Source organism: Oncorhynchus gorbuscha, linkage group LG20 (assembly GCF_021184085.1).
Source record: "Oncorhynchus gorbuscha isolate QuinsamMale2020 ecotype Even-year linkage group LG20, OgorEven_v1.0, whole genome shotgun sequence".
NCBI classification, from domain to species: domain Eukaryota; kingdom Metazoa; phylum Chordata; class Actinopteri; order Salmoniformes; family Salmonidae; genus Oncorhynchus; species Oncorhynchus gorbuscha.
In genome coordinates this window covers 39,742,958-39,765,178 of record NC_060192.1, presented here as the reverse complement: position 1 = coordinate 39,765,178, position 22,221 = coordinate 39,742,958, and the positions used below count along the sequence as shown (strand labels likewise).

General features: G+C 62.5%; 1 protein-coding gene across 1 annotated transcript; it reads right to left on the bottom strand.

The window, feature by feature from the left end:
* Positions 1–837: 837 nt before the first annotated feature.
* LOC124007232 (superoxide dismutase [Cu-Zn]-like) lies at positions 838–21,904 on the bottom strand. Its single transcript, XM_046317647.1, has 4 exons — positions 21,747–21,904; positions 19,588–19,754; positions 1,742–1,859; positions 838–1,601 (listed from the first exon to the last, which is right to left on the bottom strand). The coding sequence occupies exons 1-4, from the start codon at positions 21,816–21,818 to the stop codon at positions 1,494–1,496; spliced, it is 465 nt and encodes a 154-aa protein (XP_046173603.1). The 5' UTR covers positions 21,819–21,904; the 3' UTR covers positions 838–1,493.
* Positions 21,905–22,221: the final 317 nt, after the last annotated feature.

Genomic DNA, 22,221 nt, shown 5'->3' with positions numbered 1-22,221 from the left:
TTTTCCCGCTGATTGCACTCTAAAATAAGATTTGTGAAGGCGTAGGCTATATAAAAATTCATTTAGACTTTATTAAATATGTAGATGTTCCAAAGTTCAGCATTAGTGGCTTGTAGGCTGTGTGGGAGACGAGAGGTTAAATGTCTTAATGGTAAATTACCATGAGACGAGCAGTTATTTGCTTAACAAAGCACCAGTTGAAAAAAAAAAGTCCTGACCGCCACAGCCCAACATGTGAACAGGCACAACCCCGGTGTCGTGTTCTCACGGCAAGTTGCCAGGATGTCAACGTTTCCTACAACCTCAGCATTACTCATTCATCTCCATTAAACAAAAGACCTCGCATGTGGAGCATTTTATCAACACCACCTGTTAGAGACACGGCTGAGTTAATCCCGCCAGCTTCACCTCTTCCTCACCGTCAACCATTCCGTGACTGGAACAGACAGGGCGATGGTGCCATCTAGTGGCACTAATAAAACATGACAAGCGCAAACTTCTCAATGTACTACAGAGTACGAAAGTTAGAGGCCTTTTTTGTAAGCAGCAACACAGCGGTCAACAGCCTAGTGACTGCAGAGGTATTTGGTACACCCCCTTTCACTTTTGAGTCAACAAATATTTGTCTAGGTTGTTCTATTCAAAACTGGCACTAAAGCTTACTTAGGATGCTACAGAAACATGACTTTTTAAATTTCCAAATCATTTCTGCCTACAGATGTAGCCCTCGACCATCCCATCTCACGTTAACTTCCAACCAAATCTCCTCCACTGGAGGTGACAAGCCAATAATGACCATAGGAACACCAGCAAAATAACACAATAGAGTTTCACCAGTGACAATTAATTTTTTATTTATTGGGGCAGCTTGGTAATCAAAGTGAACATACATGGATGTGCCCAAAATGTCCCCTGTACTAGCTTTAGGACAGCGTACAACAGGATAATATGACACATAGACAGGAAGCAACAAGTCTTAGCAAGATCGAGAGATACTGGTTGATAATGAACTTTTAATAAGCGCTTTAAATTCTGCGGTCATTAGAAACCAAATTCCAAAACAACCCTAGCCACTGCATCGTAGGGCACTTGATCTGATTTTTATAGGTACAAACAATATGGTGAAATTTCCACCTAGCTTACCAGAGTGCACGGGGGGGGAGGGGGGGGGGGAAGACAACTACTACCGGATGGTCTATACCTGCCGTAGGTCATTTGGGTTCATTCTGCAACCTGTGTGTCCGAGTCAAAGCCCTCAGAACCCAGGGTCTCTGTCCCATATGGCACCCTAACCCATATGTAGTGGACTATATAAACACTAGGGGGTCATTTGGGACACAGTTCTGTCAGATGGAGGTGTCATAAAGGACTAGGTAGGGGTGGGGCTAGAAATGTATTTTACAGAACCTTCTATGGGGGTCTGCGGTAGCTACAGTGGTCTTCAAGCAGAGGCTAGTGTGTTCCAGGGCTCCCAGTAAGGGAGTGTGTCCTGTTTACTGGGCAATGCCAATAACACCACAGGCCTGCCGACCGCCAGCGTTGCCTGTCTTCAGACTCTCCTCGTTGCCTCCTTTTCCCAGATCATCAGCCTTCTCATGGATCTATTGATGAAAGGGGGAGGGACGCAAAAGAGAGTCAGGACAGAGGGGAGATTAAGGGTGAAACAGGGTTGTGTTTATGTAGAGAAACCTTAAGTGTGGTTGTGTTCATTAGGAATACAATTCTGAAAAGTGGGTCTCACCACCATGGTCCTGCCGATGATAGAGTTGGGTCCAGTGAGAGTCAACATCTTATCCTGGATGTTGATCTTAGCCACATTGTCAGCTCCTGCAGTCACGTTGCCAAGGTCCCCTACGTGCCTAGCAACACAGACAGGATATGATGACAGAGGAAAGGGTATGGTTTTAGAAGTGTACCCCCACCCCCAAAAGTGCACACGGTAGCAAGACAATGAGCCAAGAGTAGGTGGTTGACATTTCCCTAAACCACTATTTTTGCATGTGATCTCATTTTGATTGCATCACAGATCTACCCAATAAGAGTCAACATAGCATCTACTTTTTTGGGGGAGTAAACAGACTTCCCGACAACCAAGTATGTGAAGTGGAGGCTAAACTGGTGTTCTGGTCCCGTCAACTTGCAGCGGCGCTCTTAATGTTCTCTATCCGCGTCTCATTCGGTTGCTCGTAGCAACGGCATATCGCCGAGTCTTAGTTCAGACCGTATGATTCGTTGACTACAGAGCATTCAGACCCCAATGCAACCTTCTAAAAAAATTATGCAATTCATTTATACACAATTGACAAAGCTAAAAACAGGTTGACATTTTTGGAAAAAACAGAAACAAAACAAGTATTGAGACCCTTCGCTATGAGATTCTAAATGGAGTTCAGGTGCATCCTTGAGATGTGGACTCACATCAAGTTGTAGAAACAGGTGGTAAATTCAGTTGATTGGACATGACTTGGAAAGGCACACCTGTCATATATATATAGTCCCACAGTTAACAGTGCACAGCAGAGGAAAAACCAAGCCATCAAACATCTGTAGCTTTGAAGGACCAAGAACACAGTGGCCTCCATTCTTACATGGAAGAGTTTGTGGTTCCAAACTTCCTAGCAAAACTAAGCAATCGGGGGGGGGGGGGGGGGGGGGGGGGAGGGGGGGGGGGGGGGGGGAGAAGGGCCTCCAACTCTGTTCTTGGGGACTTTCAATGCTTCAAACATGTTTTGGTAGCTTTCCCCAGATCTGTGCCGACACAATCTTGTCTTGGCGCCCTACGGACAATTCCGTCGACCTCATGGCTTGGTTTTTGCGCCGAGATGCACTGTCAACTGTGGGACCTTACATAGACAGGTGTGCCTTTCCAAATCATGTCCAATTATATAGACTTAAAAATTATAATCTATTTTAGAATCAGGCTGTAACGTAACAAAATGTGGAGAAAGAAGTCAAGGGGGGTCTGAATACTTCCTAATGTTAATGCTATTTATGGGGATCAGGCCAGAGAGCCAATCACGGAGCTTCCAACATGCAATCTCTCCACCCGGATGGTTCTGCTGGGCACCAGTTGGTCAAGCCAACACAGAGGACATGAGACGCGAGAGGCATAGAATCAGGGGGAGAGTCGCAACTGCATTCATTTGATTCCCTATGAATTGCCAGGGGACCTCACGATACAATATGATCACCATAAGTTAGGTCCCAAATACGATACGGATTCGAATCTCACGATATGTATTACGATTCAATGTTCCAAACATATTGCTCAGCATGTGTCCTGCTACAAAGGGACGAGACAGAGACCCGAGAACAAATGTTGAGCAACCACAGTAATAAACAAGCTCTGAAAACAAATGAACTCCCTAGAAAAAGAAGATGAGAACAAGCTATGAAGGGAAAAAGACCGGAATTTTGGTTTGAGTGCAGAAATAATATCCAGGTAACTATCGATTCACCCCCCCCCCACCCCCCCCATCACTAAATCCCTCGCTACCTCAAAAACATTGCACGAGATCAGAACATTGTTTTTGAGGGGAGGAGGGGACGTGAGGGGAGGAGGGGACGTGAGGGGAGGAGGGGACGTGAGGGGAGGAGGGGACGTGAGGGGGAGGAGGGGACGTGAGGGGAGGAGGGGGACGTGAGGGGAGGAGGGGACGTGAGGGGAGGAGGGGACGTGAGGGGAGGAGGGGACGTGAGGGGAGGAGGGGACGTGAGGGGAGGGGACGGAGGGGAGGAGGGCGTGAGGGAGGAGGGGACGTGAGGGGAGGAGGGGAGAGGGGAGGAGGGGAGGAGGGGACGTGAGGGAGGAGGGGACGTGAGGGGAGGAGGGGACGTGAGGGGAGGAGGGGACGTGAGGGGAGGAGGGGACGTGAGGGGAGGAGGGGACGTGAGGGGAGGAGGGGACGTGAGGGGAGGAGGGGACGTGAGGGGAGGAGGGGACGTGAGGGGAGGAGGGGACGTGAGGGGAGGAGGGCGTGAGGGGAGGAGGGGACGTGAGGGGAGGAGGGGACGTGAGGGAGGAGGGGACGTGAGGGGAGGAGGGGACGTGAGGGGAGGAGGGGCGTGAGGGGAGGAGGGGACGTGAGGGGGGAGGGGACGTGAGGGGAGAGGGGACGTGAGGGGAGGAGGGGACGTGAGGGGGAGGGGAGGGGACGTGAGGGGAGGAGGGGACGTGAGGGGAGGAGGGACGGAGGGGAGAGGGGAGGAGGGGACGTGAGGGGAGGAGGGGACGTGAGGGGAGGAGGGGACGTGAGGGGAGGAGGGGACGGAGGGGAGGAGGGGACGGAGGGGAGGAGGGACGGAGGGGAGGAGGGGACGGAGGGGAGGAGGGGACGTGGGAGGGAGGGGAGGAGGGGAGGAGGGGACGGAGGAGGAGGGACGTGAGGGGAGGAGGGGACGGAGGGGAGGGCGGAGGGAGGAGGGGACGGAGGGGAGGAGGGGACGTGAGGGGAGGAGGGGACGGAGGGAGGAGGGGACGTGAGGGGAGGAGGGGACGTGAGGGAGGAGGGGACGTGAGGGGAGGAGGGGCGGAGGGAGGAGGGGACGGAGGGGAGGAGGGGAGGGGAGGAGGGACGGAGGGAGGAGGGGACGGAGGGGAGGAGGGGACGTGAGGGGAGGAGGGGACGTGAGGGGAGGAGGGGGACGTGAGGGGAGGAGGGGACGTGAGGGGAGGAGGGGACGTGAGGGGAGGAGGGACGGAGGGGAGGAGGGGACGTGGGGAGGGGGGACGGAGGGGAGGAGGGACGGAGGGGAGGAGGGGACGTGAGGGAGGAGGGGACGGAGGGGAGGAGGGGACGTGAGGGGAGGAGGGGACGGAGGGGAGGAGGGGACGGAGGGGAGGAGGGACGTGAGGAGGAGGGGACGGAGGGGAGGAGGGGACGGAGGGGGAGGAGGGGACGGAGGGGAGGAGGGGACGGAGGGGAGGAGGGGACGGAGGGGAGGAGGGGACGGGGAGGAGGGACGGAGGGGGAGGAGGGGACGGAGGGAGGAGGGGACGTGAGGGGAGGGGAGGGGAGGAGGGGACGTGAGGGAGGAGGGGACGGAGGGAGGAGGGACGGAGGGGAGGAGGGGACGGAGGGGAGGAGGGGACGTGAGGGGAGGGGAGGGGGAGGAGGGGCGTGGGAGGAGGGGAGGAGGGGAGGAGGGGGCGGAGGGGAGGAGGGGAGGAGGGGAGGAGGGGAGGAGGGGAGGAGGGGACGTGAGGGGAGGAGGGGACGTGAGGGAGGAGGGGACGGAGGGGAGGAGGGGACGGAGGGGAGGAGGGGACGTGAGGGGAGGAGGGGAGGAGGGGAGGAGGGGGACGGAGGGGAGGAGGAGGGGAGGAGGGGACGGAGGGAGGAGGGAGGGGGAGGAGGGGACGGAGGGGAGGAGGGGACGGAGGGGAGGAGGGGAGGAGGGGAGGACGGAGGGGAGGGAGGGGACGTGAGGGGAGGAGGGGACGGAGGGGGAGGAGGGACGGAGGGGAGGAGGGACGAGGGAGGAGGGGACGTGAGGGGAGGAGGGGACGGAGGGGAGGAGGGGACGTGAGGGGAGGGGGAGGGGGGACGGAGGGAGGAGGGGACGGAGGGGAGGAGGGGACGGAGGGAGGGAGGGGACGTGAGGGAGGAGGGGACGGAGGGGAGGAGGGGACGGGAGGGGGGAGGAGGGGACGGAGGGGAGGAGGGACGGAGGGAGGAGGGGACGTGAGGGAGGAGGGACGGAGGGGAGGAGGGGACGGAGGGGAGGAGGGGACGGAGGGAGGAGGGGACGTGAGGGGAGGAGGGACGTGAGGAGGAGGGGAGGAGGGGAGGGGACGGAGGGGAGGAGGGGACGGAGGGGAGGAGGGGACGGAGGGGAGGAGGGGACGTGAGGGGAGGAGGGGACGTGAGGGGAGGAGGGACGGAGGGGAGGAGGGACGGGAGGGGAGGAGGGGACGGAGGGGAGGAGGGGACGGAGGGGAGGAGGGGACGGAGGGGAGGAGGGGACGGAGGGGAGGAGGGGACGGAGGGGAGGAGGGGACGGAGGGGAGGAGGGGACGGAGGGGAGGAGGGGACGGGAGGGGAGGAGGGGACGGGAGGGGAGGAGGGACGTGAGGGGAGGAGGGGACGTGAGGGGAGGAGGGGACGGAGGGGGAGGGGGGAGTGAGGGGAGGAGGGGACGGAGGGGAGGAGGGGACGGAGGGGAGGAGGGACGGAGGGGAGGAGGAGGGGACGGAGGGGAGGAGGGACGTGAGGGGAGGAGGGGACGTGAGGGGAGGAGGGGACGGAGGGAGGAGGGGACGGAGGGGAGGAGGGGACGGAGGGGAGGAGGGGACGGAGGGAGGAGGGGAGGAGGGAGGAGGGAGAGGGGAGGGGGAGGGGACGTGAGGGGAGGAGGGGACGTGAGGGGAGGAGGGGGACGGGAGGGGAGGAGGGGACGGAGGAGGGGGGAGGAGGGGAGGAGAGGGAGGAGGAGGACGGAGGGGAGGAGGGGACGGAGGGGAGGAGGGGACGGAGGGGAGGAGGGGACGGAGGGAGGAGAGGAGGACGGAGGGGAGGAGGGGACGGAGGAGGGGAGGAGGGGACGTGAGGGGAGGAGGGACGGAGGGGAGGAGGGACGGAGGGGAGGAGGGGACGTGAGGGGAGGAGGGGACGGGAGGGGAGGAGGGGACGGAGGGGAGGAGGGGACGGAGGGGAGGAGGGGACGAGGGGAGGAGGGGACGGAGGGGAGGAGGGACGGAGGGGAGGAGGGGACGGAGGGGAGGAGGGACGTGAGGAGGAGGGGACGGAGGGGAGGAGGGGACGGAGGGGAGGAGGGGACGGAGGGGAGGAGAGGACGGAGGGGAGGAGGGGACGGAGGGGAGGAGGGACGTGAGGAGGAGGGGACGGAGGGGAGGAGAGGACGGAGGGGAGGAGGGGACGGAGGGGAGGAGGGGACGTGAGGGGAGGAGAGGACGTGAGGGGAGGAGAGGACGGAGGGGAGGAGGGGACGTGAGGGGAGGAGAGGGACGTGAGGGGAGGAGGGGACGGAGGGGAGGAGAGGACGTGAGGGGAGGAGAGGACGGAGGGAGGAGGGGACGTGAGGGGAGGAGGGGACGGAGGGAGGAGGAGAGGACGGAGGGGAGGAGGGACGTGAGGAGGAGGAGAGGACGGAGGGGAGGAGAGGGACGGAGGGGAGGAGAGAGGGGACGGAGGGGAGGAGGAGGAGGGAGGGGAGGAGAGGGACGTGAGGGGGAGGAGAGGACGTGAGGGGAGGAGAGGACGGAGGGGAGGAGGGAGGGAGGACGTGAGGGGAGGAGAGGGACGGAGGGGAGGAGAGGACGTGAGGGGAGGAGAGGGACGGAGGGGAGGAGAGGACGTGAGGGGAGGAGAGGACGTGAGGGGAGGAGAGGACGTGAGGGGAGGAGAGGACGGAGGGAGGAGAGAGGACGGAGGGGAGGAGAGGACGTGAGGGGAGGAGGGACGTGGGGAGGAGGAGAGGACGGAGGGGAGGAGAGGACGGGAGGGGAGGAGAGGACGGAGGGAGGAGAGGACGGAGGGGAGGAGAGGACGGAGGGGAGGAGAGAGGACGGAGGGGAGGAGAGGGACGGAGGGGAGGAGAGGACGGAGGGGAGGAGAGGACGTGAGGGGAGGAGAGGACGGAGGGGAGGAGAGGACGTGAGGGGAGGAGAGGACGGAGGGGAGGAGAGGGACGGAGGGAGGAGGGACGTGAGGGGAGGAGGGACGGAGGGGAGGAGAGGACGTGAGGGAGGAGAGGACGGAGGGGAGGAGAGGACGGGGGAGGAGGAGAGGACGTGAGAGGAGAGGACGGAGGGGAGGAGAGAGGACGGAGGGAGGAGAGAGGAGGGGAGGAGAGGAGGGAGGGGAGGAGAGGACGGAGGGGAGGAGAGGACGGAGGGGAGGAGAGGGACGGAGGGGGAGGAGGAGGACGGAGGGGAGGAGAGGACGGAGGGGAGGAGAGGACGTGAGGGGAGGAGAGGGACGGAGGGGAGGAGAGGACGGAGGGGAGGAGAGGACGGAGGGGAGGAGAGGACGGAGGGGAGGAGAGGACGGAGGGGAGGAGAGGACGGAGGGGAGGAGAGGACGGAGGGGAGGAGAGGACGGAGGGGAGGAGAGGACGTGGGGGGAGGAGAGGACGGAGGGGGAGGAGAGGACGAGGGGAGGAGAGGACGTGAGGGGAGGAGAGGACGGAGGGGAGGAGAGGACGGAGGGGAGGAGAGGACGGAGGGGAGGAGAGGACGGAGGGAGGAGAGGACGTGAGGGGAGGAGAGGACGGAGGGAGGAGAGGACGGAGGGGAGGAGAGGACGGAGGGGAGGAGAGGACGTGAGGGGAGGAGAGGACGGAGGGGAGGAGAGGGACGGAGGGGAGGAGAGGACGTGAGGGGAGGAGAGGACGTGAGGGGAGGAGAGGGACGTGAGGGGAGGAGAGGGACGTGAGGGGAGGGAGGACGAGGGGAGGAGAGGGACGTGAGGGGAGGAGAGGACGGAGGGGAGGAGAGGACGGAGGGGGAGGAGAGGACGGAGGGGAGAGGAGAGGACGTGAGGGGAGGAGAGGACGGAGGGGAGGAGACGGAGGGGAGGAGAGGAGGGGGGAGGAGAGGACGGAGGGGAGGAGAGGGACGTGAGGGGAGGAGAGGACGGAGGGGAGGAGAGGACGGAGGGAGGAGAGGACGGAGGAGAGAGGAGGGAGGAGGACGGAGGGGAGGAGAGGACGGAGGGAGGAGAGGACGGAGGGGAGGGAGAGGACGTGAGGGGAGGAGAGGACGGAGGGGAGGAGAGGACGGAGGGGAGGAGAGGACGTGAGGGGAGGAGAGAGGACGGGAGGGGAGGAGAGGACGGAGGGGAGGAGAGGACGTGAGGGGAGGAGAGGACGGAGGGGAGGAGAGGACGGAGGGGAGGAGAGGACGTGAGGGGAGGAGAGGACGAGGGAGGAGAGGACGGGAGGGGGAGGAGAGAGGACGTGAGGGGAGGAGAGGACGGAGGGGAGGAGAGGACGAGGGAGGAGAGGACGAGGGGAGGAGAGAGGACGTGAGGGGAGGAGAGGAGGAGGGGAGGAGAGGGACGTGAGGGGAGGAGAGGACGGAGGGGAGGAGAGGACGTGAGGGGAGGAGAGGACGGAGGGGAGGAGAGGACGTGAGGGAGGAGAGGGACGGAGGGGAGGAGAGGACGGAGGGGAGGAGAGGAGGAGGAGGGGAGGAGAGGACGGAGGGGAGAGGACGTGAGGGGAGGAGAGGACGGAGGGGAGGAGAGGACGTGAGGGGAGGAGAGGACGTGGAGGGGAGGAGAGGACGGAGGGGAGGAGAGGACGGAGGGGAGGAGAGGGACGGAGGGGAGGAGAGGACGGAGGGGAGGAGAGGACGGAGGGGAGGAGAGGACGTGAGGGGAGGAGAGGACGTGAGGGGAGGAGAGGACGTGAGGGGAGGAGAGGGACGGAGGGGAGGAGAGAGGACGGGAGGGGAGGAGAGGGACGGGAGGGGAGGAGAGGACGTGAGGGGAGGAGAGGACGTGAGGGGAGGAGAGGACGTGAGGGGAGGAGAGGACGGAGGGGAGGAGAGGACGTGAGGGGAGGAGAGGGACGTGAGGGAGGAGAGGGGCGTGAGGGGAGGAGAGGACGGAGGGGAGGAGAGGACGTGAGGGGAGGAGAGGGACGTGAGGGGAGGAGAGGACGGAGGGGAGGAGAGGACGTGAGGGGAGGAGAGGACGAGGGGAGGAGAGGACGTGAGGGGGAGAGAGAGGAGGAGGGGACGGAGGGAGGAGGGGAGGAGGGAGGAGGGCGTGAGGGGAGGAGAGGACGGAGGGGAGGAGAGGACGTGAGGGGAGGAGAGGGCGTGAGGGGAGGAGAGGACGGAGGGAGGAGGAGGAGGAGGGGAGGAGAGGACGTGAGGGGAGGAGAGGACGGAGGGGAGGAGAGGACGTGAGGGGAGGGAGGAGGAGGAGAGGACGTGAGGGGAGGAGAGGGCGTGAGGAGGAGGAGAGACGGAGGGGAGGGGAGTGAGGAGGAGAGGACGTGAGGGGAGGAGAGGACGTGAGGGAGGAGGGACGAGGAGGAGGAGGGCGTGAGGGAGAGGACGTGAGGGGAGGAGAGGAGGGCGGAGGAGGAGGGCGGAGGAGGAGAGGGACGTGAGGGGAGGAGAGGACGGAGGGGAGGAGAGGACGTGAGGGGAGGAGAGGACGTGAGGGGAGGAGAGGACGGAGGGGAGGAGAGGACGTGAGGGGAGGAGAGGACGGAGGGGAGGAGAGGACGGAGGGGAGGAGAGGACGGAGGGGAGGAGAGGACGGAGGGGAGGAGAGGACGAGGGGAGGAGAGGACGGAGGGGAGGAGAGGGACGTGAGGGGAGGAGAGGACGTGAGGGGAGGAGAGGACGTGAGGGGAGGAGAGGACGTGAGGGGAGGAGAGGACGTGAGGGGAGGAGAGGACGGAGGGGAGGAGAGGGACGGAGGGGAGGAGAGGACGGAGGGGAGGAGAGGACGTGAGGGGAGGAGAGGACGGAGGGGAGGAGAGGACGAGGGGAGGAGAGGACGTGAGGGGAGGAGAGGACGTGAGGGGAGGAGAGGACGAGGAGGAGAGGACGTGAGGGGAGGAGAGGACGGAGGGGAGGAGAGGACGTGAGGGGAGGAGAGGACGTGAGGGGAGGAGAGGAGGTGAGGGGAGGAGAGGACGTGAGGGGAGGAGAGGACGGAGGGAGGAGAGGACGTGAGGGGAGGAGGAGGACGGAGGGGGAGGAGAGGACGTGAGGGGAGGAGAGGACGGAGGGGAGGAGGGGGACGGGGAGGGGAGGAGAGGACGTGAGGGGAGGAGAGGACGTGAGGGGAGGAGAGGACGGAGGGGAGGAGAGGACGTGAGGGGAGGAGAGGACGAGGGGAGGAGAGGACGGAGGAGGAGAGGACGGAGGGGAGGGGACGTGAGGGGAGGAGAGGACGTGAGGGGAGGAGAGGACGTGAGGGGAGGAGAGGGACGTGAGGGGAGGAGAGGGCGTGAGGGGAGGGGTGAGGACGGGAGGGGAGGAGAGGACGGAGGGGAGGAGAGGACGTGAGGGGGAGAGGACGGAGGGGAGGAGAGGACGTGAGGGGAGGAGAGGACGTGAGGGGAGGAGAGAGACGTGAGGGGAGGAGAGGACGGAGGGGAGGAGAGGGACGTGAGGGGAGGAGAGGACGGAGGGGAGGAGAGGACGGAGGGGAGGAGAGGACGTGAGGGGAGGAGAGGAGGAGGGGAGGAGAGGACGGGAGGGGAGGAGAGGACGTGAGGGGAGGAGTGAGGGACGGAGGGCGTGAGGAGAGAGGGGAGGGAGGAGAGGACGTGAGGGGAGGAGAGGACGGAGGGGAGGAGAGGACGTGAGGGGAGGAGAGGACGTGAGGGAGGAGAGGACGTGAGGGGAGGAGAGGACGTGAGGGGAGGAGAGGAGGGCGGGAGGAGGGACGGAGAGGGAGGAGAGGGAGGAGAGGACGGGGGAGGGGAGGGAGAGGACGTGAGGGAGGAGAGGACGTGAGGGGAGGAGAGGACGTGAGGGGAGGAGAGGACGTGAGGGGAGGAGAGGACGTGAGGGGAGGAGAGGACGTGAGGGGAGGAGAGGACGTGAGGGGAGGAGAGGACGTGAGGGGAGGAGAGGACGTGAGGGGAGGAGAGGACGTGAGGGGAGGAGGGAGTGAGGGGGAGGAGAGGACGGAGGGGAGGAGAGGACGTGAGGGGAGGAGAGGACGTGAGGGGAGGAGAGAGGACGGAGGGGAGGAGAGGACGTGAGGGGAGGAGAGGACGTGAGGGAGGAGAGGACGTGAGGGGAGGAGAGGACGTGAGGGGAGGAGAGGGACGTGAGGGGGAGGAGAGGACGGAGGGGAGGAGAGGACGTGAGGGGAGGAGAGGACGGAGGGAGGAGAGGACGTGAGGGGAGGAGAGGACGGAGGGGAGGAGGAGGACGGGAGGGGAGGAGAGGACGTGAGGGGAGGAGAGAGGACGGAGGGGAGGAGAGGACGTGAGGGGAGGAGAGGACGTGAGGGGAGGAGGGGCGGAGGGGAGGAGAGGGACGGAGGGGAGGAGAGGACGTGAGGGGAGGAGAGGACGTGAGGGGGAGGAGGAGGACGTGAGGGGAGGAGAGGACGTGAGGGGAGGGAGAGGAGAGAGGACGGAGGGGAGGAGAGGACGTGAGGGGAGGAGAGGACGTGAGGGGAGGAGAGGACGGAGGGGAGGAGAGGACGGAGGGGAGGAGAGGACGGAGGGGAGGAGAGGACGGAGGGGAGGAGGACGTGAGGAGGAGAGGACGGGGGGAGGAGAGACGGAGGGGAGGAGGGGACGGAGGGGAGGAGAGGACGGAGGGGAGGAGAGAGGACGTGAGGGAGGAGAGGACGTGAGGGGGAGGAGAGGACGGAGGGGAGGAGAGGACGTGAGGGGAGGAGAGGACGTGAGGGGAGGAGAGGACGTGAGGGGAGGAGAGGGACGGAGGGGAGGAGAGGACGGGAGGGGAGGGCGAGGACGTGAGGGGAGGAGAGGACGTGAGGGGAGGAGAGGACGGAGGGGAGGAGAGGACGGAGGGGAGAGGGACGGAGGGGAGGAGAGAGAGGAGGGAGGAGAGGACGTGAGGGGAGGAGAGGACGGAGGGGAGGAGAGGACGGAGGGGAGGAGAGGACGGAGGGGAGGAGAGGACGTGAGGGGAGGAGAGGACGTGAGGGGAGGAGAGGACGGAGGGGAGGAGAGGACGTGAGGAGGAGGAGAGGACGTGAGGGGAGGAGAGGACGTGAGGGGAGGAGAGGACGTGAGGGGAGGAGGGCGGAGGAGGGGAGGAGAGGACGTGAGGGGAGGAGGGACGGAGGGGAGGAGAGGACGTGAGAGGGGAGGAGAGGAGGACGGAGGGGGAGGAGAGGACGGAGGGGAGGAGAGGACGGTGAGGGGAGGAGAGGACGTGAGGGGAGGAGAGGACGTGAGGGGAGGAGAGGACGGAGGGGAGGAGAGGACGAGGGGAGGAGAGGACGTGAGGGGAGGAGAGGAGGAGGGGCGGAGAGGAGGGGTGAGGGGAGGAGAGGACGTGAGGGAGGGAGGAGAGGGGAGGAGAGGACGGGAGGGGAGGAGAGGACGTGAGGGGAGGAGAGGACGGAGGGGAGGAGAGGACGTGAGGGGAGGAGAGGGACGTGGGAGGAGAGGACGGAGGGGAGGAGGGAGGAGAGGGCGTGAGGGGAGGAGAGGGACGTGGGGAGGAGAGGACGGAGGGGGAGGAGAGGACGTGAGGGGAGGAGGGACGTGAGGAGGAGGAGGGACGTGAGGGAGGAGAGGACGTGAGGGGAGGAGAGGACGTGAGGGGAGGAGAGGACGTGAGGAGGAGAGAGGACGGAGGGGAGGAGAGGACGGAGGGGAGGAGAGGACGTGAGGGAGGAGAGGGACGTGAGGGGAGGAGAGGACGTGAGGGGAGGAGAGGACGGAGGGGAGGAGAGGACGGAGGGGAGGAGAGGACGTGAGGGGAGGAGAGGACGTGGAGGGGAGGAGAGGACGTGAGGGGAGGAGAGGACGGAGGGGAGGAGAGGGGCGTGAGGGAGGAGAGGACGGAGGGGAGGAGAGGACGGAGGAGGAGAGGACGGAGGGGAGGAGTGAGGAGGAGGGGAGGAGGAGGAGTGAGGGGAGGAGAGGACGTGAGGGGAGGAGAGGGCGTGAGGGGAGGAGAGAGACGGAGGGGAGGAGAGGACGTGGAGGGGAGGAGAGGACGTGAGGGGAGGAGAGGACGTGAGGGGAGGAGAGGGCGGAGGGGAGGAGAGGACGTGAGGGGAGGAGAGACGTGAGGGGAGGAGAGGACGTGAGGGGAGGAGAGAGGGACGGAGGGGAGGAGAGGACGTGAGGGGAGGAGGGAGGACGGAGGGGAGGAGAGGACGTGAGGGAGGAGAGGACGTGAGGGAGGGGACGTGAGGGGAGGAGGACGTGAGGGGAGGAGAGGACGGAGGGGAGGAGAGGACGTGAGGGGAGGAGAGGACGGGAGGGGAGGAGAGGAGGACGTGAGGGAGGAGAGGACGGAGGGGAGGAGAGGACGTGAGGGGAGGAGAGGACGTGAGGGGAGGAGAGGACGTGAGGGGAGGAGAGGACGGGCGAGGGGAGGAGAGGACGGAGGGAGGAGAGAGGACGTGAGGGGAGGAGAGGACGTGAGGGGAGGAGAGGACGGAGGGGAGGAGGAGGACGGGCGGGGAGGAGAGGACGGAGGGGAGGAGAGGGCGTGAGGGGAGGAGAGGACGGAGGGGAGGAGAGGACGGGAGGGGAGGAGAGGACGTGAGGGGAGGAGAGGACGTGAGGGGGAGGAGAGGGACGTGAGGGGAGGAGAGGACGTGAGGGGAGGAGAGGACGTGAGGGGAGGAGAGGACGGAGGGGAGGAGAGGACGTGAGGGGAGGAGAGGACGAGAGGGGAGGAGAGGACGTGAGGGGAGGAGAGGACGGAGGGGAGGAGGGACGGAGGGGAGGAGAGAGACGTGAGGGGAGGAGAGAGGACGGAGGGGAGGAGAGGACGGAGGGGAGGAGAGGACGTGAGGGAGGAGAGGACGTGAGGGGAGGAGAGGACGTGAGGGGAGGAGAGGACGTGAGGGGGAGGAGAGGAGGGAGGGAGAGGAGGGGAGGAGAGGACGTGAGGGGAGGAGAGGACGTGAGGGGAGGAGAGGACGTGAGGGGAGGAGAGGACGTGAGGGGAGGAGAGAGGACGGGCGGAGGAGGAGAGGACGTGAGGGGAGGAGAGGACGTGAGGGGAGGAGAGGACGTGAGGGGAGGAGAGGACGTGAGGGGAGGAGAGGACGGAGGGGAGGAGAGGACGTGAGGGGAGGAGAGGACGGGAGGGAGAGGAGGAGAGGACGGAGGAGGAGAGGACGGAGGGGAGGAGAGGACGGAGGGGAGGAGAGGGCGGAGGGGAGGAGAGAGGACGTGAGGGGAGGAGTGAGGAGGAGAGGAGGGGAGGAGAGGGCGGAGGGGAGGAGAGGACGTGGAGGGGAGGAGAGGACGGAGGGGAGGAGAGGACGGAGGGGAGGAGAGGACGTGAGGGAGGAGAGGACGGAGAGGGGAGGAGAGGACGTGAGGGGAGGAGAGGGCGTGAGGGGAGGAGAGGACGGAGGGGAGGAGAGGACGTGAGGGGAGGAGAGGACGTGAGGGGAGGAGAGGAGGAGAGGGAGGAGGAGGACGGAGGGGAGGAGAGGACGGAGGGGAGGAGAGGACGTGAGGGGAGGAGAGGAGGAGGGGAGGGACGGAGGGGAGAGGGACGGAGGGGAGGGAGGACGGAGGGGAGGAGAGGACGTGAGGGGAGGGGCGAGGGACGGAGGAGGAGGAGGAGAGGACGGAGGGGAGGAGAGGACGTGAGGGGAGGAGAGGACGGAGGGGAGGAGAGGACGTGAGGGAGGGAGAGGACGTGAGGGGAGGAGAGGACGGAGGGAGGAGAGGACGTGAGGGAGGAGAGGGGAGGGGAGGAGAGGACGGAGGGGAGGAGAGGGACGTGAGGGGAGGAGAGGACGTGAGGGGAGGAGGGACGTGGAGGGGAGGAGGGGGACGGGAGGGGAGGAGGACGGAGGGGAGGAGAGGAGGGAGGAGGGGAGGAGAGGACGGAGGGGAGGAGAGGACGGAGGGGAGGAGAGGACGGAGGGGAGGAGAGGACGGAGGGGAGGAGGACGTGAGGGGAGGAGAGGACGGAGGGGAGGAGAGGAGGACGTGAGGGGAGGAGAGGGACGTGGAGGAGGGAGGAGAGGACGTGAGGGGAGGAGAGGACGTGAGGGGAGGAGAGGGACGTGGAGGGGAGGAGAGGACGGAGGGAGGAGAGACGTGAGGGAGGGAGGACGGAGGGGAGGAGAGGACGTGAGGGGAGGAGAGGACGGAGGGGAGGAGGGACGTGAGGGAGGAGAGGACGGAGGGGGAGGAGAGGACGGAGGGGAGGAGAGGACGTGAGGGGAGGAGAGGACGTGAGGGGAGGAGAGGACGGAGGGGAGGAGAGGACGTGAGGGGAGGAGAGGACGTGAGGAGGAGAGGACGTGAGGGGAGGAGAGGACGGAGGGGAGGAGAGGACGGAGGGGAGGAGAGGACGTGAGGAGGAGAGGACGTGAGGGGAGGAGAGGACGTGAGGGAGGAGAGGACGGAGGGGAGGAGAGGGCGGAGGGGAGGAGAGGACGTGAGGGGAGGAGAGGACGTGAGGGGGGAGAGGACGTGAGGGGAGGAGAGGACGGAGGAGGAGAGGACGGGAGGAGGAGGAGAGGACGTGAGGGGAGGAGAGGGCGGAGGGGAGGAGAGGACGTGAGGGGAGGAGAGGACGTGAGGGGAGGAGAGGACGTGAGGGGAGGAGAGGACGGAGGGGAGGAGAGGACGTGAGGAGGGGAGGAGAGGACGGGAGGGGAGGAGAGGACGGAGGGGAGGAGAGGGCGGAGGGGAGGAGAGGCGTGAGGGGAGGAGAGGACGGAGGGAGGAGGAGGAGAGGACGGAGGGGAGGAGAGGACGTGAGGGGAGGAGAGGACGTGAGGGGAGGAGAGGGCGGAGGGGAGTGAGAGGACGAGGGCGGAGGAGGAGAGGACGTGAGGGAGGAGAGGGCGGAGGGGAGGGCGAGAGGACGGAGGGGAGGAGAGGGGACGTGAGGGGAGGAGAGGACGTGAGGGGAGGAGAGGACGTGAGGGGAGGAGAGGACGTGAGGGGAGGAGAGAGGACGTGAGGGGAGGAGAGGACGGAGGAGAGGACGTGAGGGGAGGAGAGGACGGAGGGGAGGAGAGGACGTGAGGGGAGGAGAGGACGTGAGGGGAGGAGAGGACGTGAGGGGAGGAGAGGACGGAGGGGAGGAGAGGGACGGAGGGAGAGGGAGTGAGGAGGAGGGGAGGAGAGGACGGAGGGGAGGAGAGGACGTGAGGGGAGGAGAGGACGGAGGGGAGGAGAGGACGTGAGGGGAGGAGAGGACGTGAGGGGAGGAGGGAGAGAGGACGTGAGGGAGGAGAGGACGTGAGGAGGAGAGGACGAGGAGGAGAGGACGGAGGAGAGGACGTGAGGGGAGGAGAGGACGTGAGGGGAGGAGAGGACGGAGGGGAGGAGAGGGACGAGGGGAGGAGAGGACGGAGGGGAGGAGAGGACGGAGGGGAGGAGAGGACGTGAGGGGAGGAGAGGACGTGAGGGGAGGAGAGGACGTGAGGGGAGGAGAGGACGTGAGGGAGAGAGAGGACGTGAGGGGAGGAGAGGACGGAGGGGAGGAGAGGACGGGAGGGGAGGAGAGAGGACGGAGGGGAGGAGAGGACGTGGGAGGGGAGGAGAGAGGACGTGAGGGGAGGAGAGGACGGAGGGGAGGAGAGGACGGAGGGGAGGAGAGGACGGAGGGGAGGAGAGGACGGAGGGGAGGAGAGGACGGAGGGGAGGAGAGGACGTGAGGGGAGGAGAGGACGGAGGGGAGGAGAGGACGGAGGGGAGGAGAGGACGTGAGGGGAGGAGGAGAGGACGGAGGGGAGGAGAGGACGTGAGGGGAGGAGAGGACGTGAGGGGAGGAGTGAGGACGAGGGGAGGGGCGTGAGAGGGGAGGAGGAGGGAGGAGGGAGGAGAGGACGTGAGGGGAGGAGAGGACGTGAGGGGAGGAGAGGACGTGAGGGGAGGAGGGACGTGAGGGGAGGAGAGGACGTGAGGGGAGGAGAGGACGGGAGGGGAGGAGAGAGGAGGGGAGGAGAGGAGGAGGGGAGGAGAGGACGTGAGGGGAGGAGAGGACGTGAGGGGAGGAGAGGACGTGAGGGGAGGAGAGGACGTGAGGGGAGGAGAGGACGTGAGGGGAGGAGAGGACGACGGAGGGAGGAGAGGACGTGAGGGGAGGAGAGGACGGAGGGGAGGAGAGGACGTGAGGGGAGGAGAGGACGTGAGGGGAGGAGAGGACGGAGGGGAGGAGAGACGGAGGGGAGGAGAGGGACGGAGAGGGGAGGAGAGGACGGAGGGGAGGAGAGGACGGAGGAGGGAGGACGTGAGGAGAGAGGACGTGGAGGGGAGGAGAGGACGGAGGGGAGGAGAGAGGACGTGAGGGGAGGAGGGACGGAGGGGAGGAGAGGACGGAGGGGAGGAGAGGACGTGAGGGGAGGAGAGGACGTGAGGGGAGGAGAGGAGGAGAGGAGGGGGGAGGGGGAGTGAGGGGAGGAGAGGACGTGAGGGGAGGAGGGACGTGAGGGGAGGAGAGGACGGAGGGGAGGAGAGGACGGAGGGGAGGAGAGGACGTGAGGGAGGGGGACGTGAGGGGAGAGGACGGAGGGGAGGAGAGGACGAGGGGAGGAGAGGACGGAGGAGAGAGAGGACGGAGGGGAGGAGAGGACGAGGGAGGAGGAGGGGAGGAGGAGGAGGGACGTGAGGGAGGAGAGGACGGAGGGGAGGAGAGGACGGAGGGAGGAGAGGAGGAGGGGAGGAGAGGACGAGGGGAGGGAGGACGGAGGGGAGGAGAGGACGTGAGGGGAGGAGAGGACGTGAGGGGAGGAGAGGACGGAGGGGAGGAGAGGACGTGAGGGGAGGAGAGGACGTGAGGGGAGGAGGGACGGAGGGGAGGAGAGGACGTGAGGGGAGGAGAGGACGTGAGGGAGGAGAGAGGACGGAGGAGGAGAGGACGTGAGGGGAGGAGAGGGACGTGAGGGGAGGAGAGGACGTGAGGGGAGGAGAGGGCGTGAGGGGAGGAGAGGGCGTGAGGGAGGAGAGGACGTGAGGGGAGGAGAGGGCGTGAGGGGAGGAGAGGGCGTGAGGGGAGGAGAGGACGTGAGGGGAGGAGAGGGCGTGAGGGGAGGAGAGGGCGTGAGGGGAGGGGGCGTGAGGAGGAGAGGGCGTGAGGGGAGGAGAGGGCGTGAGGGGAGAGGGCGTGAGGGAGGAGAGGGCGTGAGGGGAGGAGAGGGCGTGAGGGGAGGAGAGGGCGTGAGGGGAGGAGAGGGCGTGAGGGGGGAGGGCGTGAGGAGGAGGGGCGTGAGGGGAGGAGAGGAGGAGGGCGTGAGGAGGAGAGGGCGTGAGGGAGGAGGGCGTGAGGAGGAGAGGCGTGAGGAGGAGAGGGCGTGAGGGGAGGAGAGGGAGGACGTGAGGGGAGGAGGGGCGTGAGGAGGAGAGGGCGTGAGGGGAGGAGAGGACGTGAGGGGAGGAGAGGGCGTGAGGGAGGAGAGGACGTGAGGGGAGGGGCGTGAGGGGAGGAGGGCGTGAGGGGAGGGCGTGAGAGAGGGCGTGAGGGGAGGAGGATGAGGACGTGAGGGGAGGAGAGGGCGTGAGGAGGAGGGCGTGAGGACGAGGGGTCGTCCCAGGAAGGGCAAGACTGGCAAGAGTTAAACAGAGGACGTGAGGGGATGAGAGGTTCAACGGAGAGATTCTACACTTAGTGGGTCTGTCCCATAGACAATTAGCAGGTTAAACAAGGGCAAGACTGGCAAGAGTTAAATGTAAATGCCAAATGTAAATTACATTAACTAGACTTCTACGTGCTTGATTATAACCAATTCTATTAGGTCTTTGTAGAACTGTGTTGAACAGTCTACACAGCTGTACCATTAAATCATTACTCGTGTGGCCATCTAGCGCAATAGCTTTCAAAACTCTCCTCTGGGACCATCCAGACGTTTCACAATTGTGTCGATGAAACAGCTGGGAATATCCGAGGAGAGGATTGGAAAAACTCCTGGTCTATCAGGCCTAACTCCTTCAGTCATGGGGGACCAGACTAACCGAACAGCATCAGTGGGTCCTCCGTGGGTCTTGTTGTGGGGGTTGAAGTGGGGTCCGGCACTCATACAGCCGTTGGTGTTGTCTCCAAAAGCATGGACGTGGAAGCCATGTTCCCCCGGGGCCAGACCAGAGATCTCCCCAATCAGCTTCACTGGACCATCGGCGCCCTACAGACAGAAGTTATAGGCCTATACACACACTGTACGGTTTTATGGATTACTCCATTTGCTATTCCCCCTCTTCCTGCATGCCACTAACCACACCTCCTCAAATCGTATTGGTCACATACACATGGTTAGCAGATGTTAATGCGAGTGTCGGGAAATGCTTGTGCTTCTAGTTCCGACTGTGCGGTAATAACTAACAATTCCACAACAACTACCTTACACAAGTGTAAAGGAATAATATATTATTATATGAATGAGTGATGGCCGAACGGCAAGTTGCAGTAGATGGTATAGAGTACCGTATATACACATGAGATGAGTAATGTAGGGTATGTAAACATTATATTAAGTGGCATTGTTTAAAGTGACACGTTTATTACATCCAATTTTTCCATTATTAAAGTGAGCTAGAGATGAGTCAGTATGTTGGCAGCAGCCACTCAATGTTAGTGGTGGCTGTTTAACAGCCTGATGGCCTTGAGATAAAGCTGTGTTTTTCAGTCTCTCGGTGCCCGCCTGCACCTAAAGGAGAGAGCGGTTGGCTCAACCACAGAGCCAGTGGGACTGTGTTGCTCGGTGACATGCTGCTCTCCACAAACATTACTGTCTACCAACTGCTAGTTTTGTTCCTTGTGTTAGCCCCTAATGCTAAAAATCACTAGTTAGCTGGCTATCTAGCTTTAAGAGTCAGAGCAAACGTGGCTCGCTAACACTGCCTGGTAGCTGCGCTGGTGTCTAGCTAGATAGTGATGCACAAACATGCTTATCTTATCAGAGAGGAATAGGAGAAACATTATGTTGGCTAAATAGATAAAGTAAGAAAACATGTAATTAAAAAAAATCTATATACTGAACTAAATATCTTCAAACGGGTTACCAAAGTAACTAGAACAGTAAAAACGTTGTCATACACGTGGTATACGTCTGATATACCACGGCTGTCAACCAATCAGTATTCAACCAGCCCAAACCAGTTCATTAATCCATCGGTTATTCTGCGGTTTTTAGCCAGAGTGAATTTACGAACGCACCCCAAGTAATTTATCAAGTGTTTGGCATGACAGCACAGTATATGGCACCGGACGTTTAGACATTTTGTAAATTACATTACATTTAAGTCATTTAGCAGACGCTCTTATCCAGAGCGACTTAATGTTGAGAGATCAACTGTGAACCAGTTTTACAACAGTCACCGCTAGTTTGTTGGCCTCCACACGCCTTCTCAGTGCACATTGGTCAGGCCAGATTAACACACCAGGTTCAGGGGAAATGGAGGTGGAAGACAAGGCAGAAGGACTCCAGCCGGATCCGACAGGACAAACTCCCTTACTGTATCTGCTCTGTTAACAGGAGACCAGAAACGGACTGGCGCACAGGATACAATGACTCAGCAATAAAAATAAAAAAACATTTATTTTTAAAGGGGGTCGGCCTTTTATTAATCTGTTCCCCGCCGTGTTTTAGTAGGTACGGTAACGTGTTAGTAGTTTGCATTGGTTTTCCCCAAACTTCCTAGTTAAAACATTAAGCGTATAACAGGCAGAACTACTTACCATTTAATGCATATAAATCCCAATTTACCTTGCTTACAGACTACCAGCTATGGCATCTAACTACATGGAGTTAATCATTTACAATGAGGGGTTTAAAAGTGCAACTACAGGTTACGAGACGGCTGGGAGACACGCTACGGCCTGCAGGCTGTCAACTAAACGACTGAGCTTTGAATTAAACCGGTTTTAAGCAGACATATATATCTATATTTTTCTTTAAAGCAACCTCGTTAGCGTTAAAAAACGTCGTCAGTAAAATAATTAGCTAGGGATCTATGAGACTTAACAGTTGCATAAGTGACCGGCAAGAGTTGACAACGTTAGTGAGCTAAGATATCCCAGTCGCTAACGTTAGCTAGTTGAACGAGGCCCCATCATCTACACAGACTACGTCTCCAAATGCACACATGTATTTCCCCATATAAACGAAATATTTTACCTCCTGCTCAAAGAATACGGTCCCGGTAACTTCACCGGTGCCTTTGAGCACGCAAACAGCCTTCATTGCCATGTCTTCACGTCCTGACCTAAACGCTCTCAAGTCCCGAATAGAAAAAATTTCTGCACGCTGGAAGTCGAGTTTCCTTCCTCTAATAGTGTCCAATCAGGGGCGTGGGGATAATAGTGTCCAATCAGGGGCGAGGTGATGGGTGAGCAGAGATCTGATTGGTTAATGAGAACACTTGTTTATAGGCTTGTTTAAATCAAGTTTGAACGATATATAACTCCGGGGAACGCAATGTACAAACAGTTGCAATCTGTCATTCAGGGCAGGTGAGCCCCACCTTGTTTAGCAAAAAATAAAAATAAAGAGGCAACTCCACATTGCAGGTGTTTTAGCCTGAGGCTGAATGAACTGTTTGGCTGCCAGACAAGGATCCACTGATAGCAGTGGTAAGATGTTGGGACAGCTT